At 41.9% G+C, this 25781-nt stretch overlaps 1 protein-coding gene across 1 annotated transcript in view; it reads left to right on the plus strand.

Moving 5' to 3' along the window:
• Positions 1-25781, plus strand: part of CFAP54 (cilia and flagella associated protein 54) — a 399494-nt gene that overhangs the window by 63764 nt on the left and 309949 nt on the right. Inside the window, exons 16-23 of the mRNA XM_088453676.1 lie at positions 17802-17866; positions 18875-19003; positions 19981-20134; positions 21669-21746; positions 21844-21959; positions 23106-23282; positions 23486-23578; positions 24860-25045. Of these exons, the coding sequence (XP_088309802.1) occupies positions 17802-17866; positions 18875-19003; positions 19981-20134; positions 21669-21746; positions 21844-21959; positions 23106-23282; positions 23486-23578; positions 24860-25045 (998 nt within the window). The remainder of the gene's footprint in view (positions 1-17801; positions 17867-18874; positions 19004-19980; positions 20135-21668; positions 21747-21843; positions 21960-23105; positions 23283-23485; positions 23579-24859; positions 25046-25781) is intronic.

A 25781-nucleotide genomic window follows, 5' to 3' on the forward strand; every position in this document is an offset into this window, starting at 1 on the left:
AGTCCCAGCCATCTAAAGGGAAGCAATCGGGAAGCCGACTGCCTATATACTGGCAGCCGGCTTCCCGACTGTCTTATCCCGAAAAGGGTGAAATGCCGGGCGTCTAGATGTAGACGCCCGCATTTCCCCGACGACGGGAAACCGGCGCCCGGCATCACGATCGTAGAGATTTAGGGCTCCCGGGGGGGACTTAGGGTTAGGCACCCCCCCGGGAGGGTTAGGGTTAGGCTAGGGGGAGGGAGGGTTAGGGTTAGGCACCCCCGGGGGGGATTTAGGATTAGGCACCCCCCCGGGGGACTTAGGTTTAGGTAGCGGGGAAGGGGGTGGTTAGGGTTAGGCACTTAGAGGGGGGATTAGGGTTAGGCACTTGGGGGGGAAGTTAGGGTTAGGCACCCCTAAGGAGGGTGAGGGTTAGGGGGGTTAGGTTAGGTTAGTGGATACTTACCTATCCACGATTGGGATTTCCATCGCTGTCGGGCTTCCGCTGCGTCGCACTCTGCTCCTGTCGGGCTGCCGCTGACGGGAATCGAACCATGCGGCCGGCGGTATTTCATACCCATTCCCATCTAAAATATCTGCTGTATGAAAACTAGGTTAAGGTTAGTGTAACATAAAATTACCTTTATAGTTTATTCATTTTACAATGCATAATAGGGGGAGTTATCGTTTAAGGTTTCTGTATTCAGAAACTCTTTGATTAAAAGTACTAAACACTACAAATAAAAGTTTATGAAAGTTCAGACTCGTTTTGTTGTTAAAAATTGTGTCCTCAATTAAATGCCTTTTCAACAGGCACTGTATTGCTGACCAGTTCCTACAATTAGATTAGGTAGAAGAGTATTGTGAATTCAAATACACCATACATGACATGTTGTCCAGAATTTTTTCAAAGCCGGGCGGACAAGGGTAGTGGGGTGGGGTGGGGCTGTATTGCAATCCTGGGTGCCAGGCGGTGTTGGAAAAGTGCAGAGTGGAGCGCCCATCAAAAAAAAACTTTTGTTAAAACACTGTTGTGGGTTACTGTGATAGGAGTAAAAATATGAATTACTTTATAGATTCTCTGAAATACAAATAATAAACAGTGCAGAAGGAAAATGTTCAGAGCTTCTATTTTTTTTTTTGCAGAGAAATGACAATGTCACTCTGAATTTTATTTTGTGGCTGAGAATAATGACATTCACAGCTCCAAAATATTGAAATCTACGTGAAGAACAAGATGACTTAGATGCCAAAGTGAACTTGGTACATATTACCTTCAACATTAATGTGAAGTTGAAAAAGAACATCTGCCAACCTTTAGGGGTTTTTTAGCTCCAGAAAGAATACTAATAACATGTGAAATGTCAAACAGGGAACTAAAAATTTTGCAGGTCTAAGTTTTCCCTTGTGAATTACTTGTCTGTCCTTGCATGTACATAATATTATATACACAATTAATAATAACATTACTATCATTATTTTAATTTACAATTGCTCTGTGGCACCATTTATAGGCTTAGTAATCAATAATAATCATAATAATAGGATTCAGTAGCCAGAAGATCATTAGACCCTAGTTTAGTTCTATTGCAGTACAATGCAGAGACTCCCACTGAAGGGAGTTTCTTATAGATATTGTAGACAGATAGTGAATTACACACAAATAAACCGGTCAATAAGTTTTGATACATAGGGGGGTATTCAATATTGGAGCGAAAAGTCTGTGATGGACTTTTTGCTCCACATTGGAGGTTTTACGGGGATAAAGTATCGGGCGGCGCCCGCTTTATCCCAGTATTCAATTTGAAAGCTGTGATAACGGGACACGGCGGAAAGGTAAGTATCGGAAAAAAATCGTGAATTTTCGGGAAAGCATCCAGGGACCCCCCTAATGATGTCCTGACATGGGAGATCATTATGGGTACCCCCATTTTGGCCTGCGGAAGGTAAGTATGGCTTTTAAATAGCCACGGCAGGTGTTTTTTTCCGACAGGGGAGAAGGGGTGAAGAAGAGCACTTAGCTATTTTTTTTTTTACAAAAAAAACTAGGTGCATCAAATTTGGGGTACATGAAAATGGGTGCAAGCATATTTTTAAGTCCCTAAGGTGCATTTTTAAAATTCTTCAAAAATGCACCTGCCGCTACTTCCCGCAATGAAAAAAACAGCTGCTGCATACTTGGGACCCCCCCCCCCTGAATTAATTTAGTTAGTTTCAAACTTGTTCCCCGTATTTTTTTTTCACCCCAAATTTAAACTTTATTTTTTGAGGTAACCCGATTTTTAAAAAAAAAACTTTTTATGACACAGATCTTTTTTATGGGACTCTCCCAGGGGTGCAGGCTATATTTTTAAGCCTGCACCCCTAAACTCCAATTCTACACTTTTTTTTCACCACCTATTCAGTGGTGAAAAGTTATTCACGTTTTTTTTCAAAAGTCGAAAGGTCTTTGAAATTGAATACGGGGATAATGAAAATAGGCGAAAATGACGTCATCAGCGATAAATTTAGCTGATAACGGCTTTTTCGCTTCAAATTGAATATGGCCCATAATCAAGGTTGGCGAATACAAGTATCTTAAAGAAGAAGATGGCAAAATATATGGTTACTTTAATCAATACATTCTGTGAAGTAGATTGAGATAGAATTCCATGGTGTGTAGGATACAGTAGTCATGTACTTCAAGCAGCAGGCAAGATTTTGAACAACTATAGCAAACTATAAGAATCAGGGCCATGATAAGTGGTGTGCAAGTGGTTCCGTCGCCCAGAGCGCAGGGTTCTGGGGGCTGCACCATCGCAGCTAGCATGGTGCCTGAAACGGCACCCTGCTGCCAGTATCGCTGTAGCAGTGCCGCCCAGAGCATCCTTTGGACACTTGGCACCCCGCAGTCTGTGTAGCCATTTGGAACGTCCTCAGGACGCTCCTGGCAGTGCCGCACTTCCCAGTGCCGCCCATGAGCATTCTGGGACCCTGTTACTCTGCTGATAAAAATACTTAGGCACTGTCCAAGAAAATAAGCAATAAGAGGCTGAGTGGGGGCTGGAGTTACACGCAAGTTGCCACAATTGTGACCGCATTGCGTGCATTGAACTAAATGCGGATATTCACCCATCTAGAGAGTTGCACGCATCTAAACGGCAGCACTGCTCTTATCCATCCGCTTGCTGAAGTAGTCATCTTCACTGTCTGCATGCATTTCCATCAGCCCTATATCTGATGCAAGATATCCATCCAAATTTAGGCCGATGTCTGCGTATGCTCATCTCTGTATAGCAATTTTGCCTGCATGCTCACAACACGCCTTAGAACAGACCATTGCTGAACTGTGGTATCCATTAAGCCACAAGTGAAGATGCAGCTGAGATGCATGGGAATCTCTGTTGTTGCTCATAGTTGCATATGCTTGGTACTGACGCAAGGGCAGTGTGAATAATCGTAACAGCCATCTGCAAAATGTATTTGCATGCAGCTTTGAGTTTGTGCAGCTCTGAAGCAGCCCCATGGGGTATACTTAGAGTACTGAAGTGCTGGTTTTTAGAAGTGGAGTTGTTGCCTATAGCAACCAGTCAGATTCTAATTAACATTTATCTAGAACACACGTCCCACCAGAAGTAATATACAGGTACCAGGGCAACTTGTTCATATATAGCACAAGAATACAACTGTTGACACAACCTATAACAGCTGGTGCTTCTCACTCTTATTCCAACGCGTTTCATGAAGCAACTTCTTATCATTTGTCAGTGCTACTCCTACTGTTGCTATACAGTCAGGTCCATAAATATTGGGACATTTACAGAATTTTCAATTTTTGTGTTCTATTCATCACCACAATGGCTTTGAAATGAAACAAACAAGATGTGATTTAACTTCAGACTTTCACATTTAATTTGAGGGTAATTACATCCAAATCAGGTGAACGGCGTAGGAATTACAACGGTTTCTATATGTGCCTCCCACTTTTTAAGGGGCCAAAAGTAATGGGACAAACTAAACAATCCTAAATCTAACTTTTGCTTTTTAATACTTTGTTGCAAATCCTTTGCAGGCAATTACAGCCTGAAGTCTGGAACGCATAGACATCACCAGATGCTGGGTTTCATCCCTAGTGATGCTCTGCCAGGCCTCTACTGCAAATGTCTTCAGTTCCTGCTTGTTCTTGGGGCATTTTCCCTTCAGTTTTGTCTCCATCAAGTGAAATGCATGCTCAATTGGATTCAGGTCAGGGGATTGACTTGGCCACTGCATAACATTCCACTTTTTAGCCTTAAAAAACTCTTTAGTTGCTTTTGCAGTATGCACTGTGAAGCGCCGTCCAATGAGTTCTGAAGCATTTGACTGAATATGAGCATATAATATTGCCCGAAACACTTCAGAATTCATTCTGCTGCTTTTGTCAGTAGTCACATCATCAATAAATACAAGGGAACCAGTTCCATTGGCAGCCATACATGCCCACGCCATGACACTACCACCACTATGCTTCACTGATGAGGTGGTATGTTTTGGATCATGAGCAGTTCCTTTCCTTGAGACAGCTCTTTGGATCTCATATTGAGAGTTGACAGCAACTGATTCCAAATGCAAATGTCACACCTAGAATCAACTCCAGACCTTTTACCTGCTTAATTGATAATGAAATAACGAGGAATAGCCCATACCTGTCCATGAAATAGCTTTTAAGTTGATAGTCCCATTACTATTGGCCCCTTAAAAAGTGGGAGGCACATATTGAAACTGTTGTAATTCCTACACCGTTCACCCGATTTGGATGTAATTACCCTCAAATTAAATCTGAAAGTCTGCAGTTAAAGCACATCTTGTTTGTTTCATTTCAAAACCATTGTGGTGATGAATAGAGGCCAAAATCTGAAAATTCTGTCAATGTCCCAATATTTATGCACCTCACTGTATTTCATTATTGAAAGCTTGTTTGGCAACCACTATGTAAATCACAGAAACAAAGCACACTTTGTATACTAATTTAAAAACAATTACTGTACAAGTATCTAAGTAACAATTCAATGACAGTACTAGAGGTTAAACATAATAAATAAAGGTGTATTAAAAGTGCACCAATATAATTGAAAATATTTTACCTTTATAAGATATACTGTTGTAATCACAAACACAGGATGCCTCATTGCTTAGCAGCATAATTGCACGGAAATTTTCCTGGTACATGCTTTCTTCTTTTGTGTTACATCATTCATCTTGATAGCATTTTATAGTGGGATGTACTGGGTCTCATTCATACAGGTTTTCAGTGTAGGACTCTGAGCCAAATTGGGGATCCCATGTTATTAGATCACACTTTTATAAAAAGTATGCCTGCACTTTTTCTGAAAAGAGTGGTGCCTAAAGTGGTTCAGATAAACTTATGACCCCTGTATGAGTATAATCTTATAGCTAGTGAAGATGACCACATCTACCCTATACTGACATACTTGTTAGAGTTTACTGTCACACAGTCTGGTGCATCTGCACACAGTACCAAGGGAATGTAGGTTGGAAAGTAAATGGAAGGACGGATTTAATTAACAGACACAGTGCATTCACAGCAGTGAGAAAGAATGGGTTTGTGAGCTCTTTTAAACATACTGCTGAATTGAATTTGAACTAGGACCCTTTGACCGTAGCGGAAATTAGTTTTCTGCCGTAAGGATATGCCGCAGACAACAGGACAATTAACCCACGTGGACACTTTGAACTTTGAGTGTGGTGAATCTGATTAAGAAGACCTTGTAAGATAAACCATTTAGCATTATCGCTACAACCTGAAATATAAAAAAGACCTATGGAAAAAGTGATAATTTAGGTATAGCACTACAATTTATGTTATTTGTGTACAAACCTGTTCAAAGGACAGGTATGCTTTCAATCTTCAGCAATTGCATCTATAGTCTTATTTTTATCTTATAGTATGGTAAGTAAGAAAATATATAATAACTTTTTTTCCCCAAGTAGTGACATCTTTTTTTAAGCTTAGCTTTTATCTTTTATCAGAAAAATCACAGTCTTTGCAGTTAATATAATACAATTTAGGAGAAGATGAGAACAAAATATAACATCTCAGTATAAGGCCACAGTCGTGCCCATATATTAAGGGCCGTATTCAATTAGTTTCACACCCGCGGAAAAGTTTCGCCTGCCCGACTTTTCACCGACATTGCGTGTTTTGGAAGCGGAAACTTATCGTGCGCTTCCCTGCTATTCGCCCTATTCAATTACAAACCAGGCGAAGACAGGAAGCGCTGAATTCAAAACAGGCGGAAAGTGCTGTCAGAATTAGGTAAATCAGCCTGAACCCCCGAAAAAGATGCACTAACATTGGGGATCATGTAGATGTGTCAGAATAGCCTTAATAAAGCTATTTGGGGTACTTAAGCTGTTTCAATAGCTTCTTATTAGCGTCTTTGCACAAGTGGTGAAGAATGGCATTAAGCAGTATTTTTTGGTGAAATTTAGTAGTCCAAAAAAAAACAACAACCAGCATCGGGCTTTGGAAAGCCAGTTGTGGTTGTGCTAAATACAGGGGACAAATGAAGTAGGGGATCTCCCGTATGAGGCACAACAGCACCAGGCTTTTTAGAACCAGTCCTGGTTGCCAAAATACAGGGGACAAATGACATAGGGGTCCCCTGTATTCAGCGCAGCCAGTACTGGGCTCTTATCCAGTCCTGGTTCTGGAAATACAGGGGGGAGAAATGCGTAGGATTCCCCTGTATTTACCAGAACCAGCACCGGACCTTTTCTAGCAGGGATGTGATGCCACAGCCAGGGGAGCCCTTTCACCAGGCCTCCCAGCCGAAGCATCACCCCTGACCACTAGTCAGCCCAGGCCGGGGATCCCTCTCCAGGGCACCCCAGGCCTGGGCTGATAGCCCGGGGCTATCCCCAGCACCCCTGGCCGGTGGGTGTCGGGTTGGTAGTGTAGTGCATATTTGGGTATAAATATTGTCTTTTGCAGTAGGACTACAGGTCTCAGCAGGCCTCCACCGCATGCTGGTATGGTGACTAAGGGCCCGCTGGTACCTATAGTACCCCCCCATCCACACCACCTTATCTCATCTGCGCAGCTCTATCTTCTGCTCAGACCTCAGTTGCATAGACTGCATGTGTGTATTCCAATGAGCACACAATTCTATGAATTAACAGCTCCACCATTTTGTGAGTGACCGCAATCTAACTCTGTGAGAGTTCTGAATCTGCAGTTAACCACAGGGTGTAATGGCATACCATATGAGAAAATGTTGTGATATTTGATAACAAACTGTGTGATTGCATATATCTATGTCAGGAATGTGACGTTCAGGAACACTATGTTTACACAGCTTATTGAATTGACCCCTTTCACTTAGAATGAAAATTATACACCATACACCTATAAGGGAAAAATATAGAGAAAATGTTGTGATATTGGATAACAAACTGTGTGATTGCATTAGGGGTGTGCACCGGCCACTTTTCGTGTTTTGTGTTTTGGTTTTGGATCTGGATCTTTCTTCGTGTTTTGGATCTGGATTGGTTTTGCCAAAACCACCCTTCCGTGTTTTGGGTTCTGGGTTTTGTGTTTTGGATCTGTATTTTTTTGAAAAAAAGCATAAAAACAGCTAAAATCACAGAATTTGTAGGTTTTTCTGCTCCTATGCTATTATTAACCTCAATAACCTTAATTTCCACTCATTTCCAGTCTATTCTGAACACCTCACAATAGTGTTTTTATGTCCAAAAGGTTGCACCGAGGTAGCTGGATGACTATGCTAAGCGACACGAGTGGGCGGCACAAACACGTGACCCATCTAGGAGTGACACTGCAGTGGCAGACAGGATGGCAGTTAGAAAAACTAGGCCCCAAACTGTACATAATGCAAAGAAAAAAAGAGGTGCAAGATGGAATTGTCCTTGGGCCCTCCCACCCACCCTTATGTTGTATAAACAGGACATGCACACTTTAACAAATCAATCATTTCAGCGCCAGGGTCTGCCACACAACTGTGGCTGAAATGATTGGTTCGTTTGGGCCCCCACAAAACAAGCTGGCAATTAATGTGTCCCTGCACAAACTGGCTCTACGGAGGCAAGATGTCATCCTCATCCTCCTCATCCACCGATTCCTCACCCTCTTCAGTGTGTACATCCTCATCCTCACAAAGTATTAACTCGTCCCCACTTGAATCCACCACCACAGGTCCCTCTGTACCTTCTGGAGGCTGGTCTCCCTGGAAGAGCTGATAATTCATTTTGATGAACATCATCTTCTCCACATTCTGTGGAAGCAACCTCCTACGCCTTTCGCTGACAAGGTTCCCGGCTGCACTAAACACTCTTTCGGAGTACACACTGGAGGGGGGGCAACTCAGGTAAAATAGAGCCAGTTTGTACAGGGGCCTCCAAATTGCCTCTTTTTCCTGCCAGTACAGGTATGGACTGTCTGACATGCCTACTTGGATGCTGTCACCGATGTAATCCTCCACCATTCTGTCAATGGTGACAGTATCATATGCAGTGACAGTAGACATGTCAGAAATTGTTGCCAGGTCCTTCAGTCCGGACCAGATGTCCAAACTTGGTCCTGCCTGCCCTGCATCACCGCCAGCGGGTTGCTTAGGATACCTAAGTTTTTTCCTGGCAGCCCCAGTTGCGGGAGAAAATGAAGAAGGAGCCGTTGACGTGTCACGTTCCGCTTCAGCTGACAGTGTGTTCACCAGCAGGTCTTTGCACCTCTGCAGGCTTGTGTCGGCCGGAAAGAGAGACACCACATAGGCTTTAAACCTAGGATCGAGCACGGTGGCCAAAATGTAGTGGTCTGATTTCAACAGATTGACCACCCTGGAATCCTGGCAAAGCGAATGAAGGGCTTCATCCACAAGTCCCACATGCCGAGCGGAATCGCTCCGTCTTAGCTCCTCCTTCACTTTCTCCAGCTGCTTCTGCAAAAGCCTGATGAGGGGAATGACCTGACTCAAGCTGGCAGTGTCTGAACTGACTTCACGTGTGGCAAGTTCGAAGGGCTGAAGAACCTTGCACAACACGGAAATCATTCTCCACTGCGCTTGAGTCAGGTGCATACCCCCTCCTTTGCCTATGTCATAGGTGGATGTATAGGCTTGTATGGCCTTTTGCTGCTCCTCCATCCTCTGAAGCATATAGAGGGTTGAGTTCCACCGCGTCACAACCTCTTGCTTCAGGTGATGGCGGGGCAGGTTCAAGAGTGTTTGCTGGCGCTCCAGTCTTCGGCACGCAGTCGCTGAATGGCGAAAGTGGCCAGAAATTTTTCGGGCCACCCAAAGCGTCTCCTGCACGCCCCTGTCGCTTTTCAGAAAATTCTGCACCACCAAGTTTATTGTGTGAGCAAAACATGGGACGTGCTGGAATTTGCCCAGATGTAATGCCCGCACAATATTGGTGGCGTTGTCAGATATCACAAATCCCCAGGAGAGTCTAAGTGGGGTAAGCCACTGGGCGATGATTTCCCTCAGTTTCTCTAAGAGGTTGTCGGCGGTGTGCCTCTTACTGAAACCGGTGATACACAGCGTAGCCTGCCTTGTAACGAGCTGGCGTTTCTGAGATGCTGCTACTGGTGACGCTGCTGCTGTTGCTGCGTAAGGTGATACATCTACCCAGTGGGCTGTCACAGTCATATAGTCCTTAGTCTGCCCTGTTCCACTTGTCCACATGTCCGTGGTTAAGTGGACATTGTGTACAACGGCATTTTTCAGGACACTGAGGACACTTTTTCTGACGTTTCTGTACAGTCTCGGTATCGCCTGCCTAGTGAAGTGGAATCTAGACGGGATTTGGAACCGGGGACACACTACCTCCATCAATTGTCTAAATCCCACTGCACTAATGGCGGATACCGGACGCACGTCTAACACCAACATAGCAGTCAAGGCCTCAGTTATACGTTTTGCTTCAGGATGACTGCTGTCGTACTTCATCCTCCTCGCTAAGGACTGTTGGAGGGTCAATTGTTTAGTAAAAGTAGTGGTGTTCCTACTTCCTCTCTGGGATGATGAACGACTCCCAGCAGCAGCAGCAACAGCAGCAGCGGCAGCAGTAGGCGTAGCAATGCAGGATCCTCCGGAGGAATCCCGGATAGGAGAGTCAGTCATGCCAGTGATATGGCCTGCAGGACTACTTCCGATCCTGACTAAGGAGGAAATTGACGAGGAGGGAGTTGACGGTGTGGTTTGCAGGCGCTTGGATACAACAGGACAACGGGATTTAGGTGTCCCTGGACTGCTTACGGTCTGAGCCAAAGTTTCTGAACTTGACAGTAACTTTTTATGAACGCGCTGCAGGTGCCGTATAAGGGAGGATGTTCCTAGGTGGTTGACGTCCCTACCCCTACTTATTTCACCTTTACATATGGTACATATGGCAAGACAGTTGTTGTCCGGATTTGGATAGAAATATTGCCAGACCAAAGAGGTGGAATGTTTGGTCTTCTGCCCAGGCATGACCGTGATGGGCTTTTTCATCCCACGGACAACAACTGTCTCCCCCGGAGCCTGATTTAAACAAACCACATCACCATCAGAATCCTCCTCGCCAACTTCCTCCTCAGCGCCAGCTACACCAGTATCCTCATCCTGTTGTACTTCAACAGTGACATCTTCAATTTGCATATCAGCAAGTGGACTGTGGGTGCTCCTTTCAGCACTTGCAGGGGGCGTGCAAATGGTGGAAAGAGCCACCTCTTCCCGTCCAGTGCTGGGAAGGTCAGGCATCGCAACCACCACCACACTTGGACTCTCCTTGGGGATTTGTGATATCTTCTTAGAAAGCACAGTTCTTCGCTGTGCTTTTGCCAGCTTAACTCTTTTGATTTTTTTAGTGGGAGGAGTGCTTCCATCGTCATGTGAAGCTGAACCACTAGTCATGAACATACTAGGGATCGACCTTAGCCGTTCCTTGCCACTCCGTGTCGTAAATGGCATATTGGCAAGTTTACGTTTCTCTTCAGCTGATTTAAATGTCTTTTTCAAGGTCATTTTCCTGAACTTTGCCATTTGGGATTGTATGTGCCCTCTACTATGACATTGGGCATCGGCCTTGGCAGACGACGTTGATGGCATGTTATCGTCTATGTCATGACTAGTGGCAGCAGCTTCAGCACTAGGAGGAAGTGGTTCTTGATCTTTCTCTATTTTATTTTTATCGGAGAAAGTTTGGTCCTCCATTTATGTTATATCGATTTGATATATACGTGCGGCTAAACACAGAAAATAATTTTTTTTTTGGTTTGGACTGGAGTGTACTTTGTGGGTTACAGCACCCTTTAACGGTCAAGCCAGCCGGCCCTTTACTTATGACACAGGCGCACTCTTGGCACTACTTTGTTGATGCACGTGCGGCTACTGCGCACACAATTCACAAACACAGAAAATAATTTTTTTTTGGTTTGGACTGGAGTGTACTTTCAGGGGTTACAGCACCCTTTAACGGTCAAGCCAGCCGGCCCTTTACTTATGACACAGGCGCACGCTTGGCACTACTTTGTTGATGCACGTGCGGCTACTGCGCACACAATTCACAAACACAGAAAATAATTTTTTTTTGGTTTGGACTGGAGTGTACTTTCGGGGGTTACAGCACCCTTTAACGGTCAAGCCAGCCGGCCCTTTACTTATGACACAGGCGCACTCTTGGCACTACTTTGTTGATGCACGTGCGGCTACTGCGCACACAATTCACAAACACAGAAAATATTTTTTTTTTACGTTTGGACTGGAGTGTACTTTCGGGGGTTACAGCACCCTTAACAGTCAAGCCAGCCGGCCCTTTACTTATGACACAGGCGCACGCTTGGCACTACTTTGTTGATGCACGTGCGGCTACTGCGCACACAATTCACAAACACAGAAAATAATTTTTTTTTGGTTTGGACTGGAGTGTACTTTCGGGGGTTACAGCACCCTTTAACGGTCAAGCCAGCCGGCCCTTTACTTATGACACAGGCGCACGCTTGGCACTACTTTGTTGATGCACGTGCGGCTACTGCGCACACAATTCACAAACACAGAAAATAATTTTTTTTTAGGTTTGGACTGGAGTGTACTTTCGGGGGTTACAGCACCCTTAACGGTCAAGCCAGCCGGCCCTTTACTTATGACACAGGCGCACGCTTGGCACTACTTTGTTGATGCACGTGCGGCTACTGCGCACACAATTCACAAACACAGAAAATAATTTTTTTTTTGGTTTGGACTGGAGTGTACTTTCGGGGGTTACAGCACCCTTAACGGTCAAGCCAGCCGGCCCTTTACTTATGACACAGGCGCACGCTTGGCACTACTTTGTTGATGCACGTGCGGCTACTGCGCACACAATTCACAAACACAGAAAATAATTTTTTTTTTGGTTTGGACTGGAGTGTACTTTCGGGGGTTACAGCACCCTTAACGGTCAAGCCAGCCGGCCCTTTACTTATGACACAGGCGCACGTTTGGCACTACTTTGTTGATGCACGTGCGGCTACTGCGCACACAATTCACAAACACAGAAAATAATTTTTTTTTTGGTTTGGACTGGAGTGTACTTTCGGGGGTTACAGCACCCTTAACGGTCAAGCCAGCCGGCCCTTTACTTATGACACAGGCGCACGCTTGGCACTACTTTGTTGATGCACGTGCGGCTACTGCGCACACAATTCACAAACACAGAAAATAATTTTTTTTTTGGTTTGGACTGGAGTGTACTTTCGGGGGTTACAGCACCCTTAACGGTCAAGCCAGCCGGCCCTTTACTTATGACACAGGCGCACGCTTGGCACTACTTTGTTGATGCACGTGCGGCTACTGCGCACACAATTCACAAACACAGAAAATAATTTTTTTTTTGTTTGGACTGGAGTGTACTTTCGGGGGTTACAGCACCCTTTAACGGTCAAGCCAGCCGGCCCTTTACTTATGACACAGGCGCACGCTTGGCACTACTTTGTTGATGCACGTGCGGCTACTGCGCACACAATTCACAAACACAGAAAATAATTTTTTTTTGGTTTGGACTGGAGTGTACTTTCGGGGGTTACAGCACCCTTTAACGGTCAAGCCAGCCGGCCCTTTACTTATGACACAGGCGCACTCTTGGCACTACTTTGTTGATGCACGTGCGGCTACTGCGCACACAATTCACAAACACAGAAAATAATTTTTTTTTGGTTTGGACTGGAGTGTACTTTCGGGGGTTACAGCACCCTTTAACGGTCAAGCCAGCCGGCCCTTTACTTATGACACAGGCGCACTCTTGGCACTACTTTGTTGATGCACGTGCGGCTACTGCGCACACAATTCACAAACATAGAAAATAATTTTTTTTTAGGTTTGGACTGGAGTGTACTTTCGGGGGTTACAGCACCCTTAACGGTCAAGCCAGCCGGCCCTTTACTTATGACAGAGGCGCACGCTTGGCACTACTTTGTTGATGCACGTGCGGCTACTGCGCACACAATTCACAAACACAGAAAATAATTTTTTTTTGGTTTGGACTGGAGTGTACTTTCGGGGGTTACAGCACCCTTTAACGGTCAAGCCAGCCGGCCCTTTACTTATGACACAGGCGCACGCTTGGCACTACTTTGTTGATGCACGTGCGGCTACTGCGCACACAATTCACAAACACAGAAAATAATTTTTTTTTGGTTTGGACTGGAGTGTACTTTCGGGGGTTACAGCACCCTTTAACGGTCAAGCCAGCCGGCCCTTTACTTATGACACAGGCGCACGCTTGGCACTACTTTGTTGATGCACGTGCGGCTACTGCGCACACAATTCACAAACACAGAAAATAATTTTTTTTTTGGTTTGGACTGGAGTGTACTTTCGGGGGTTACAGCACCCTTAACGGTCAAGCCAGCCGGCCCTTTACTTATGACACAGGCGCACGCTTGGCACTACTTTGTTGATGCACGTGCGGCTACTGCGCACACAATTCACAAACACAGAAAATAATTTTTTTTTTGGTTTGGACTGGAGTGTACTTTCGGGGGTTACAGCACCCTTAACGGTCAAGCCAGCCGGCCCTTTACTTATGACACAGGCGCACGTTTGGCACTACTTTGTTGATGCACGTGCGGCTACTGCGCACACAATTCACAAACACAGAAAATAATTTTTTTTTTGGTTTGGACTGGAGTGTACTTTCGGGGGTTACAGCACCCTTAACGGTCAAGCCAGCCGGCCCTTTACTTATGACACAGGCGCACGCTTGGCACTACTTTGTTGATGCACGTGCGGCTACTGCGCACACAATTCACAAACACAGAAAATAATTTTTTTTTTGGTTTGGACTGGAGTGTACTTTCGGGGGTTACAGCACCCTTAACGGTCAAGCCAGCCGGCCCTTTACTTATGACACAGGCGCACGCTTGGCACTACTTTGTTGATGCACGTGCGGCTACTGCGCACACAATTCACAAACACAGAAAATAATTTTTTTTTTGTTTGGACTGGAGTGTACTTTCGGGGGTTACAGCACCCTTTAACGGTCAAGCCAGCCGGCCCTTTACTTATGACACAGGCGCACGCTTGGCACTACTTTGTTGATGCACGTGCGGCTACTGCGCACACAATTCACAAACACAGAAAATAATTTTTTTTTGGTTTGGACTGGAGTGTACTTTCGGGGGTTACAGCACCCTTTAACGGTCAAGCCAGCCGGCCCTTTACTTATGACACAGGCGCACTCTTGGCACTACTTTGTTGATGCACGTGCGGCTACTGCGCACACAATTCACAAACACAGAAAATAATTTTTTTTTGGTTTGGACTGGAGTGTACTTTCGGGGGTTACAGCACCCTTTAACGGTCAAGCCAGCCGGCCCTTTACTTATGACACAGGCGCACTCTTGGCACTACTTTGTTGATGCACGTGCGGCTACTGCGCACACAATTCACAAACATAGAAAATAATTTTTTTTTAGGTTTGGACTGGAGTGTACTTTCGGGGGTTACAGCACCCTTAACGGTCAAGCCAGCCGGCCCTTTACTTATGACAGAGGCGCACGCTTGGCACTACTTTGTTGATGCACGTGCGGCTACTGCGCACACAATTCACAAACACAGAAAATAATTTTTTTTTGGTTTGGACTGGAGTGTACTTTCGGGGGTTACAGCACCCTTTAACGGTCAAGCCAGCCGGCCCTTTACTTATGACACAGGCGCACGCTTGGCACTACTTTGTTGATGCACGTGCGGCTACTGCGCACACAATTCACAAACACAGAAAATAATTTTTTTTTGGTTTGGACTGGAGTGTACTTTCGGGGGTTACAGCACCCTTTAACGGTCAAGCCAGCCGGCCCTTTACTTATGACACAGGCGCACGCTTGGCACTACTTTGTTGATGCACGTGCGGCTACTGCGCACACAATTCACAAACACAGAAAATTATTTTTTTTTGGTTTGGACTGGAGTGTACTTTCGGGGGTTACAGCACCCTTTAACGGTCAAGCCAGCCGGCCCTTTACTTATGACACAGGCGCACGCTTGGCACTACTTTGTTGATGCACGTGCGGCTACTGCGCACACAATTCACAAACACAGAAAATAATTTTTTTTTGGTTTGGACTGGAGTGTATTTTCGGGGGTTACAGCACCCTTTAACGGTCAAGCCAGCCGGCCCTTTACTTATGACACAGGCGCACGCTTGGCACTACTTTGTTGATGCACGTGCGGCTACTGCGCACACAATTCACAAACACAGAAAATAATTTTTTTTAGGTTTGGACTGGAGTGTACTTTCGGGGGTTACAGCACCCTTAACGGTCAAGCCAGCCGGCCCTTTACTTATGACACAGGCGCACGCTTGGCACTACTTTGTTGATGCACGTGCGGCTACTGCGCACACAATTCACAAACACAGAAAATAATTTTTTTTTTGGTTTGGACTGGAGTGTACTTTCGGGGGTTACAGCACCCTTAACGGTCAAGCCAGCCGGCCCTTTACTTATGACACAGGCGCACGCTTGGCACTACTTTGTTGATGCACGTGCGGCTACTGCGCACACAATTCACAAACACAGAAAATAATTTTTTTTTTGGTTTGGACTGGAGTGTACTTTCGGGGGTTACAGCACCCTTAACGGTCAAGCCAGCCGGCCCTTTACTTATGACACAGGCGCACGCTTGGCACTACTTTGTTGATGCACGTGCGGCTACTGCGCACACAATTCACAAACACAGAAAATAATTTTTTTTTTGGTTTGGACTGGAGTGTACTTTCGGGGGTTACAGCACCCTTAACGGTCAAGCCAGCCGGCCCTTTACTTATGACACAGGCGCACGCTTGGCACTACTTTGTTGATGCACGTGCGGCTACTGCGCACACAATTCACAAACACAGAAAATAATTTTTTTTTGGTTTGGACTGGAGTGTACTTTCGGGGGTTACAGCACCCTTTAACGGTCAAGCCAGCCGGCCCTTTACTTATGACACAGGCGCACGCTTGGCACTACTTTGTTGATGCACGTGCGGCTACTGCGCACACAATTCACAAACACAGAAAATATATTATTTTTTTAGCACTTGGGGGGAGCACCCCTGATGGACAGAGCACCCCCTGGACAACACTACAGCACCCCTTTAGGACTGGGACACTGCACAGGACTTTGGAGTGGACACAGCCCCTATGGAGAACTGACTGCACAACACAGTCCAGCCAGCCCCTATTGACTTTGAAGTAGTGGACACAGCCCCTATTAACAACAGCAGCACAGCACAACACAGCCAGCCCCTATGGACTTTGAAGTAGTGGACAACAGCAGCACTACACTACACTACACTACACAGCACTAACTCCCACCCTCCCTCTTCACTGTCCACAGCCGAGTGAGAAAATGGCGCCGACGCGGGTACCTTATATAGGATCCAAAACCCGCGAGACTCGGAAGGCGGGATGATGACGTTTTGCCTCGATGTCAGATCCGAGTCAGGCGGGAAAAGTCGAGCCTGACTCGGATCGGACTCGGATCGGGGGGGCTCGGGGGGGTTCGGATTTCAGAAATCCGAACCCGCTCACCCCTAGATTGCATATATCTATATCAGGAATGTGACGTTCAGGAACACTATGTTTACACAGCTTATTGAATTGACCCCTTTCACTTAGAATGAAAATTATACACCATACACCTATAAGGGAAAAATATAGAGAAAATGTTGTGATATTTGATAACAAACTGTGTGATTGCATATATCTATATCAGGAATGTGACGTTCAGGAACGCAATGTTCGCACAGCTTATTGAATTGACCCCTTTCACTTAGAATGAAAATTACACACCGTACACTTATGAGGGACAAATATAGAGAAAATGTTGTGATATTTAATAACAAACTATGATTGCATATATCTATATCAGGAGTGTAAGGAGGCATATAGAGAAGATTAACTTAATTTAAATATTGGCATGGTTACCGATTGTAATACCTAAGTAATAATATTATACAGGGTGTTTTGATTGTTTTGTATTGTATGTTTTGATTGAAGCTATTCAACATATTGAGAATCATTAAAATGCTAAGGAATAATAGAGATTTAAGTATAATTATCACAGTTGTGTGCATGCGGATTTACTGTATAAAAGACATACATACATAATGTTAATACATGAACAAAATAATGTTTTGTAATATTGTTATTTTATCCTTAGGGATTATTTTTATGCTATTCATTGTAATCATTTTAATTTGTTTGTAAAGCTTTTTTTTAGCCATAGTTCTCAATTTACATTTTCTTTAGTTTGTTAATTCTGATGCATTACATACATAGCAAGAACTGAAAATAATAGATGCACTTTTTCCCCCCTATTCAGATAGGTCACATGAAAATGTAAATCTGACCCTGAGGAATGCAAGAACTAAACCTACTTATTTAAAGGTGAAGAGACTGATTTTCTCAGTACAGTGTAATATGTTGGTGATATGTAAATAAATTATAATTATTCAGGTGGAGTGGTATCAATTGAATACAGAATTAAGTTAGCATTTAACTATATTAGGAAAAAGTGAGCAGAAATTGGTTAATTATACCTAGTTAACATTTTTAGATCAAATAAGTAATGGTAGTAATGTGTGTCCAGGAGGTTCAGGTTGTGGGGATGTAGGTTTAGTTGGAAAGTAAGTGATTCAAGAAACAGCAGCACAAAGTCTGATGACAATGCAGCATACGTATAGTAGGTCTTTCTCACAAAGCAAAGGTCTGCAGTAAGCTTTTCCTACAGGCTTTTTTTCATGTTTTTATTTTATTGAAATGTGCTGTGCTGTTGTGACAAATAGGCCCATTAATCTTATTGCATAGGGCAAAAAGGGCCGGGAGCCTAGAAAATGAATTTATCACATGGGTCACAGAGAAATTAATTTAGCAATTTTGCTTTAGGAAAACCAATTTGTCACTTGTTAAGTGGACAATAAATTTAACAATTGTTGGGGAAAGTTGTTTCAATATTGAGAATAGGCCTCTTATTACTTTCTGAATTGTCAACCATGCTTTGAAACGGTTGGGGGTCGTTTACAAAACTTAAAATCTGTGCTCCTGAAAGGATTCTTTATGTGCACAAGTGCATGTTAAAGCAATTTGCATTTAGTTTTGCAAGATGGCAAACACTCCAGAAACTGCTTAGGGTGTAAAAAGTACAACTTAGGAAGCCCCTTAATCATTTAAATTTGAGACTTTATCCTAAAATACTGCTTGGTTTAGCCACATAAAAAGCCTTAAAATATTATTGATTACATGTTACTTTTGTGTGTTTTAATATTTTTATACATATTAATTTTTAAAATGTAATTTCAATAAATATTTTTTTATTTGTAGAAAAAAAATTATATTTAGAATAGTTTTTCAGTGAAGGCGAAATTAATTTTAATATGATATTCATTTTCATTACAGAGAAACCCAGTTAAGCAGCTGATTTTTGCATATGAAACATTAGACAAGGCAATTAAAGGATTGTCTGTATCACGTTCACAAGGCACTGTACCACAATGCATGTCTGTAGTTGACCACTACATCACAATGGTAAGATACGTGTAAGGGATATGTCACAAGGGCAATTAAATAACATCTTTTAGGAATGTCTCATACTCATTAAAGCATAGTAACCAATGTAAACTTGGAACTAGCAGTTTGTAGAGTGTATAAATGGTATTTAGGAGCCTGCATTCATTAATACGTATGTTAAGTGTAAATATGTTGCCTAAAATACTTGCTACTGTATCAGGACAACCGTAAAAATTAAATTAAAATGGTATTTCAGAGGACTGTAACATTTTTTCTTACATAATGATTTTTCAAACATCCGAAATGCTATTGTTACATGTACATCTGCCAGTTAGCTGGTGATAGATTAAAAGGAAGCCCCACATCAGTATTACATCCTCCTCTCTATAGCTTAACATAACCATTCTTGGGTTTCTGTAGTGTATTGTACTAGTCATATAATGGCTTCTCAGTAGCCACTAAAGGATGTCATACTAACTATCCCATGAGCCCATATATAACAGGGCAATGGCTGCTCAGATACAAATCAATTCTCTGTACACAAGATAGTCAACACAATATGCTCACTTTTTAATTTACACACCTGCCTCTTGAGTGACCATATAGTAGCAGTCACGTGAGACGCTGTAGTCATATGACTGCTTTATTGAATATAACACTTGGTACCTGCCAAATAAAAAAAATCACTTTACGTTTCCAATGTCCTTTAATGACAGCACATCATGGACTTTGTATCTTATGCAATAGCTGGAGAATTAAAGTTTAGCTAAACCTGGTAGAAGCAATAGGGCTGCAAGCCTATTTCTTCACATTCAGATGGATTTCACAAAATATCATATATTAAATATTCAAATTTCTTGCTTATTGAATATTTAATGATTTGTAAATTCTTGGTTAATTTTTGAAGTAATGTTTGTTAGGATTAAAAATTAATTAAAAAACAACAACACAAATGAATCCTAATCCTTTATTCCTCTGTTTGTGTTTTCTGTCAGCTTGGTGTAAAAAGACAACATGGAAAAAACACAGCTGAAGAGCAAAGCTGCTCTTCCAAGTCACTTGTAAATAATGTGATGATGATGAATTTGCAGCTTGAGCTAATTGTGGCTCAGCACCGCGTGTCAGTCAAACTCCTCAATGAAATGCAAGGTTGGTGTTTTGCCTGCAGTATACTTGGTATTGAACTGTTATGACAATGTATCTCAGCAGTCAATAAAGATACATAAGTTTGTATAAATCAATGAATTTCCTTAAGTGACATCTTAATTAAAGTCAAGAAGTAAAAATGGGATGTGATGCTTTTATTCACCTGAATTCAATAGTGTTTCCTGATACAAAGATTTGTGTTACACGCTCTAAGGCACATTCGTGTATCTGCCAGGTACTGTCTGAACCTCCGGCACTAATATTATGCAGGTCTTCTGGCAGGAATATTTAGCTTGTTTATGCTTGCGTCACATTGAGGTGCAAACAAGAACATGTTCATTTGTGTAAGACATGTTTCACTTTCAAAGCTACAATAATTACACTGATTACACTTATCAGATATGCCGATGGCAGTGAACTGTATGCACAGACTTGTAAAGTTATTCACAGTTGCACTGCATTATGCAATTACTGTTTTTGTAATTAACACATCTTCTGAAGCCACAATATGAGAATAACTTCATGGAACGCACACTTAAACTGTGTATTGACATAGACATCTGCTATATTTGGGTCATTCCAATGATCCAATTTTTAATTACTTTTTTAACTTAGGCTTCAAAATTTTTGTTGCACTCTGTATACTAAATAGGGCATTAAAGCTGAATACAAATCTTGATTTTTTTTCTAATATCTTGTCGATTTTGAGTTATAAGGCTTTGAAAATTAAAAAAAAAATCCAAATATGTTGGCACTTATGAACAAAAACTTAAATTTATCAAGCCAAAATGTAACACCCCCCCCAAAAAAAAAAACAACAACGTTTTTTTTCAGCACAGAAGAGGCTTACATTTGATTTATAACATGGCTAAGTTTAAGTATTTGAGCAGACTTAAACATTTAAAAACAAATAATAAAAAAAAATGGTTTAAAATTTTCACGACTTTGTTTATTCTTTTGATGTTTTAAAATGATCCATACCAAATTTTAAGTTGGGATCTCAATGAGATGTTATATTTTTAGTAATTTTTGTTCATAGTAACATGTATATTTCAGCCAAAAAAGGTTGCCAATATTTAGGACTTTTTACTTTTTTTTTTCCAGAAATTTATTTTCATTAACTGTCTTATACCTTGTAGATCACAACATCTAAGGCTGCAATATATTATAAGTTGAGCATTTAGTTTTTTTCTGAAAAAAAAAAACTAATCAATTAGCTAGGTAATATTATAAATCATAAGAGTAAATTGTTTTGACAAGTTTTAAAGCAGGACGATTCAAGGCTCTAGTGTTGGCCTTGCATGCTTTGAAAATCCAGTGATTTGGAAAGGTGGAGGTCTTTACCATAGCAACCAATTAGATTATAGCTATTATTTATCTCTATTGTTCTGGATACTCAGAGACCCCCTTGCATGGACCACTGCAAAAAAATTTCTGAAGTGGTTTTTTTAATTGCGAAAGGAGGTATGTATGGAATGAAGTATACACATTTAATTTTTTTTTCTATTATCTTACACTTTTTGCCCTTCATTTTCAGTTGATGGTGAACATCTCAGATCATCTAAGAATTCTAATCAAAATCAAGAAAGGATGGACTCTTTATGCTTCAATACAGGTAAAATAATGCTTTGTGTATTTCAATAATATAGAATGACATCATAAATCTGAATGTCACATATGCTAATTACACAACTTCATAATTTCAATTTTAGAAACAGAAATTCTTGATAAAATCAACAAGAATAAGTTGTCCAAAGCCATCTTCTTAATGCAGAAGGCTGTACTGTTCAATAAGGGACTAAACTGTTCTCCCAATAAGCTCTTAGAGGTAATGTTGCATTTTATTTACCTTAAATATGTCTATTAAAATTACTTGTTTGGTGCTATCCATTTAGTGTATATGTATATTTGTCTGTGTGTGTCCATGATTATTATTTTTATATATTTTTTAAAATTAGTTTTAGGAGATTCTTTGTCAATAAATGTGCTGTAAATAACACCAGATATGTGTGATACACCTTTAGAATCAGAACCTAGATAAAACCTAGATAAATATTCACCTAAATTAGCCACCTTTTTTCTTAAAGTCTGATATGCTTACCGGTTCAAGGGTGCCTCCAGAACTTAAGCTTGGTTAGTAGAGGTTTATCATGGATAGGTTTTAGGTAAGGATAAATGGGACACTAAACCTGGTCTATTAAATTCTACCTCAGTGTCTTAGGCATAGGCTATATATGTGAAATATATGAATTAACAATCTACCAAATAGAAATTAGTGTATAATTAGAATCATAGGCAAGAGGTTCTGCAGCAGTGATAACTCAGGTAAACTTTATAAATACAGTAAACAAGCTAATAATAATATACAGTAAGAACCTTTGGCAATAGATTTGGCAGTAATATACTGTTTAGGCAACCCAGGCAGGCAATATATGCACATAATACATCATCATATGGTGGAACACCAAAGTGCAATCTCTGGCAAGAGGTTTAGGAGCAGCAGTGTAAATAATAATGATTCCCTGGTAAACCACAACAATGTAAGTACAGTAATAAAAGGTTTCAATTGAAACTGAAGAAACAGTCAATGACAAGCTATACAAAGTCAAGGGCTATAGACAGACATAATCCAAAAAATTTAACGGTCAGGGCAGGAAGAACAGAATTGCAGTAAAAATTGAATAGCCAAGGTCACAATAAAAAAGCAATATACTGAAGTGGAATCCAAGAGCACAGGTAGTTACCACTGAAGAAAGGCTAAGTCCTCCCTGCCTATTTAAATGCACAATAATCAATGTGAATACTTCCGATCAATCAAACCCTCCCCTTTAAAGTATCAGAGGAAGAATCCTTTGTGCCTTGCTATCAAATTCCATTATGAATGAGGCCTTATCAGCTACTGTATATACAATGTTTGAAGGACAATTTCCTTGCATCTCATTGCTTATCCTTTGCCATATTACTTTGTTGGTAGGATTCACAGAAACTGATTCAGCAAGCTGAAGCTGAGGAAATTGCCATCTACTTATCTTGCATTAAACAATCAGAGGCAAAAGGTGGCAAACTGACTGTGCCTCCCCCACCATTGCTGCTTTGTAGGACAGAAAATGTGATGGTGTTTAAACCAGCTCCATTCAAATCAGATATTAAGGTAATTTAATATATGAACAATGTGTATAGCTGCCTGTGGATTGTATTTAATTTTATCTAAAAGCTTAATTTTATCTATGCTTTAATCAAAGATTTAGTTTACCATTTGCATTGAATTATTCAATGTAGCTTTCTCATTATTGGACTTAGAAGTGCAACAATTTTCTTTTGACTTATGTTTTAATTTTTTAAAATTGTATCTAGGTTGCTTGGTACTGTTTATTTGGACAAAGTGTAACAGGCCCCAACTTAAAAGTCAGGTTAAATGATCATCATCTTGCAGGAACTGGAGAAGAGGTAAAATTGTTTATAACTTTTCTTTATTCTACCTTTCAGTCTACACAAATCATATTCTTTAGGTATAATGTCAGTAACATGACAACTGCCATATTGAAAACAGAACAAACTTTGGGGTGTAAGGGATTGCTGCAAATTTCTATTGTAGTTTCTGTAAAGGTTGTAGAAAGCAAAGAACTGTCAGATAGGATGATGCAATGAACGACGCCAGCATGAAACGATACATTGCGCCATCATATTCCTGATTGTGTAGTGTGTACTGCACGTTACATCACATCATTACTTCGCTGGGTGCACACATCATATAGTGTGTACCAGGCTTAACCCCATCACATTATAGAACTTCCATGAGCTTATGCCCGGAGTTATTCAATTACAATCCCTTTTCCTCGCGGAGTAAATCTACAGCTAAGGGGTGTTAACCCATAATTTCCAGGATAAGTATCCTGAGCTATGGGTTAGCACATTTGCAGTAGCCATATTAAGTGCAGAAAGCCCAAATTAATGCATTTTTTTTTTTGAGCCTCAGTAGTAGGATTTATTGCGGGCTGTATTGTCTGTAATTGAATAGCCCTGCGTCGCAGCGCATTCTGACTTCGAGGCTAATTGAATCCTCCCCTTAATATGGATGTAGAGCAGTGCTGGGACACACTTGGCAATATGATGGTAGTATTTCTCCTTCATCCACTGGGGGACAGGTGTTGAGTAGAGTGAGAAGCCTGGCTGCCAATAGTGCACCGTTTTTTGTGAGTGCTGGGCATTTACTATGATGGCTGTGTTAGACAGCCAAAGCTTTTCTCTTTGGTACATTCTTTTAAATTTTTTCACAGTGGCCGCTGGAGACACTTGGAGTAGGCCATGGAGTGGTTGTGCTGCTGCTCCTTTGCTGGCGGCCCACATGGGATTGTCTCCAGGGTACTGGACGGGATTTTGAGGGGGGGAGGAGCCAGAGGTTTCTGCCGCCCGTTTTTGAAAGTACCCAGGCTGCTCTCTCCACTCACTTAACCTCTGCATCTCCAGTGTCCCCATGGAATCGGCTAGAAGGATTTTACCAAAGGTACAAAATCCTGATTTTATTATCTGAATTGGAGTGTAACGCTTTAATAGCCTAAGCTACAGTGCATTATTTATTATTTATGTCAGCGTGATTATTGGCCCTTGTTTGTAATGTGCAATAGAGCCAGTATTAATAAATAAGAAATGTAATCTCACGATATGTGTATATTTTATGTTAACCAATGCTTATCCCATTGTTACTATCATCTGTATTTCTCCATACAGGTTCCAGCAAATAGTAACAGCTTATTGGTAGTTAAGGGTCTAAAGAAAAATGAGAAATACATATTTGCTGTTGCAGCATATTCAGCAGATGGACGTCTCATTGGAGACATGATTGGAGAATCAACCAAACCAATACTTGCCTTTCCACCACTATCAGTGCCTGCAACTTGGGCTTATCTGGCACAGGTATCTCTCTCTCTCTCTCTCTCTCTCTCTCTCTCTCTCTCTCTCTCTCTCTCTCTCTCTATATATACACACACATATATATATATATACATATATATATATACATATACACAGTATTGTGTATATATATATATATATACTGTATATATAAAATATTTCACTGTAATACTGTAAACTTATCTATTAAATGAAGACTATGTTAATTTCTATAGCATTTAGTTTGCACAGTCTGCTAAGTGCCCCCTTAGTGATGCAGAGCTAACGCTCTGCATGATGGAGATAATGCACATGATGGAGAAAATAAAAATGTCATTACAAAAACTTTCAGTTTTTTTAACTTCATTACAATCCCTTTTAAAAATGTTGAACTTTTCCACTTCAATTCCAAAATATATTTATGTCTAAATGACAACGTTGGGAGGACATTGGAACTGTCTTTATTTCTTGCGTCACTATGTGGTATCTGGGTGTTAGTGACGGGGCTCACTTAGAATTCAGTGTCGCATAGACAACACAACAGGGAAGATACAATGGGGTGTTTATTGTATGTTATGGTATCAGTCAGAGCCGTAAGTAGACTTTTTGGTGCCCTTTGCCAGGGAGAGCATTGGCTCCCCCCAGGGGCGGATTGGGATGGAAAACCAGCCCGGGAAATTTCTGGAAGCAGCCCTTATGGGGGCGGGTCTGTTGAGGGGGTGGGTCTGTGGAGGGGCGGAGTCTGTGGAGGAGGGCAGGA

The sequence above is a fragment of the Taudactylus pleione genome, unplaced genomic scaffold, assembly GCF_031769625.1.
Source record: "Taudactylus pleione unplaced genomic scaffold, aTauple2 ptg000040l, whole genome shotgun sequence".
Lineage (NCBI taxonomy): Eukaryota > Metazoa > Chordata > Amphibia > Anura > Myobatrachidae > Taudactylus > Taudactylus pleione.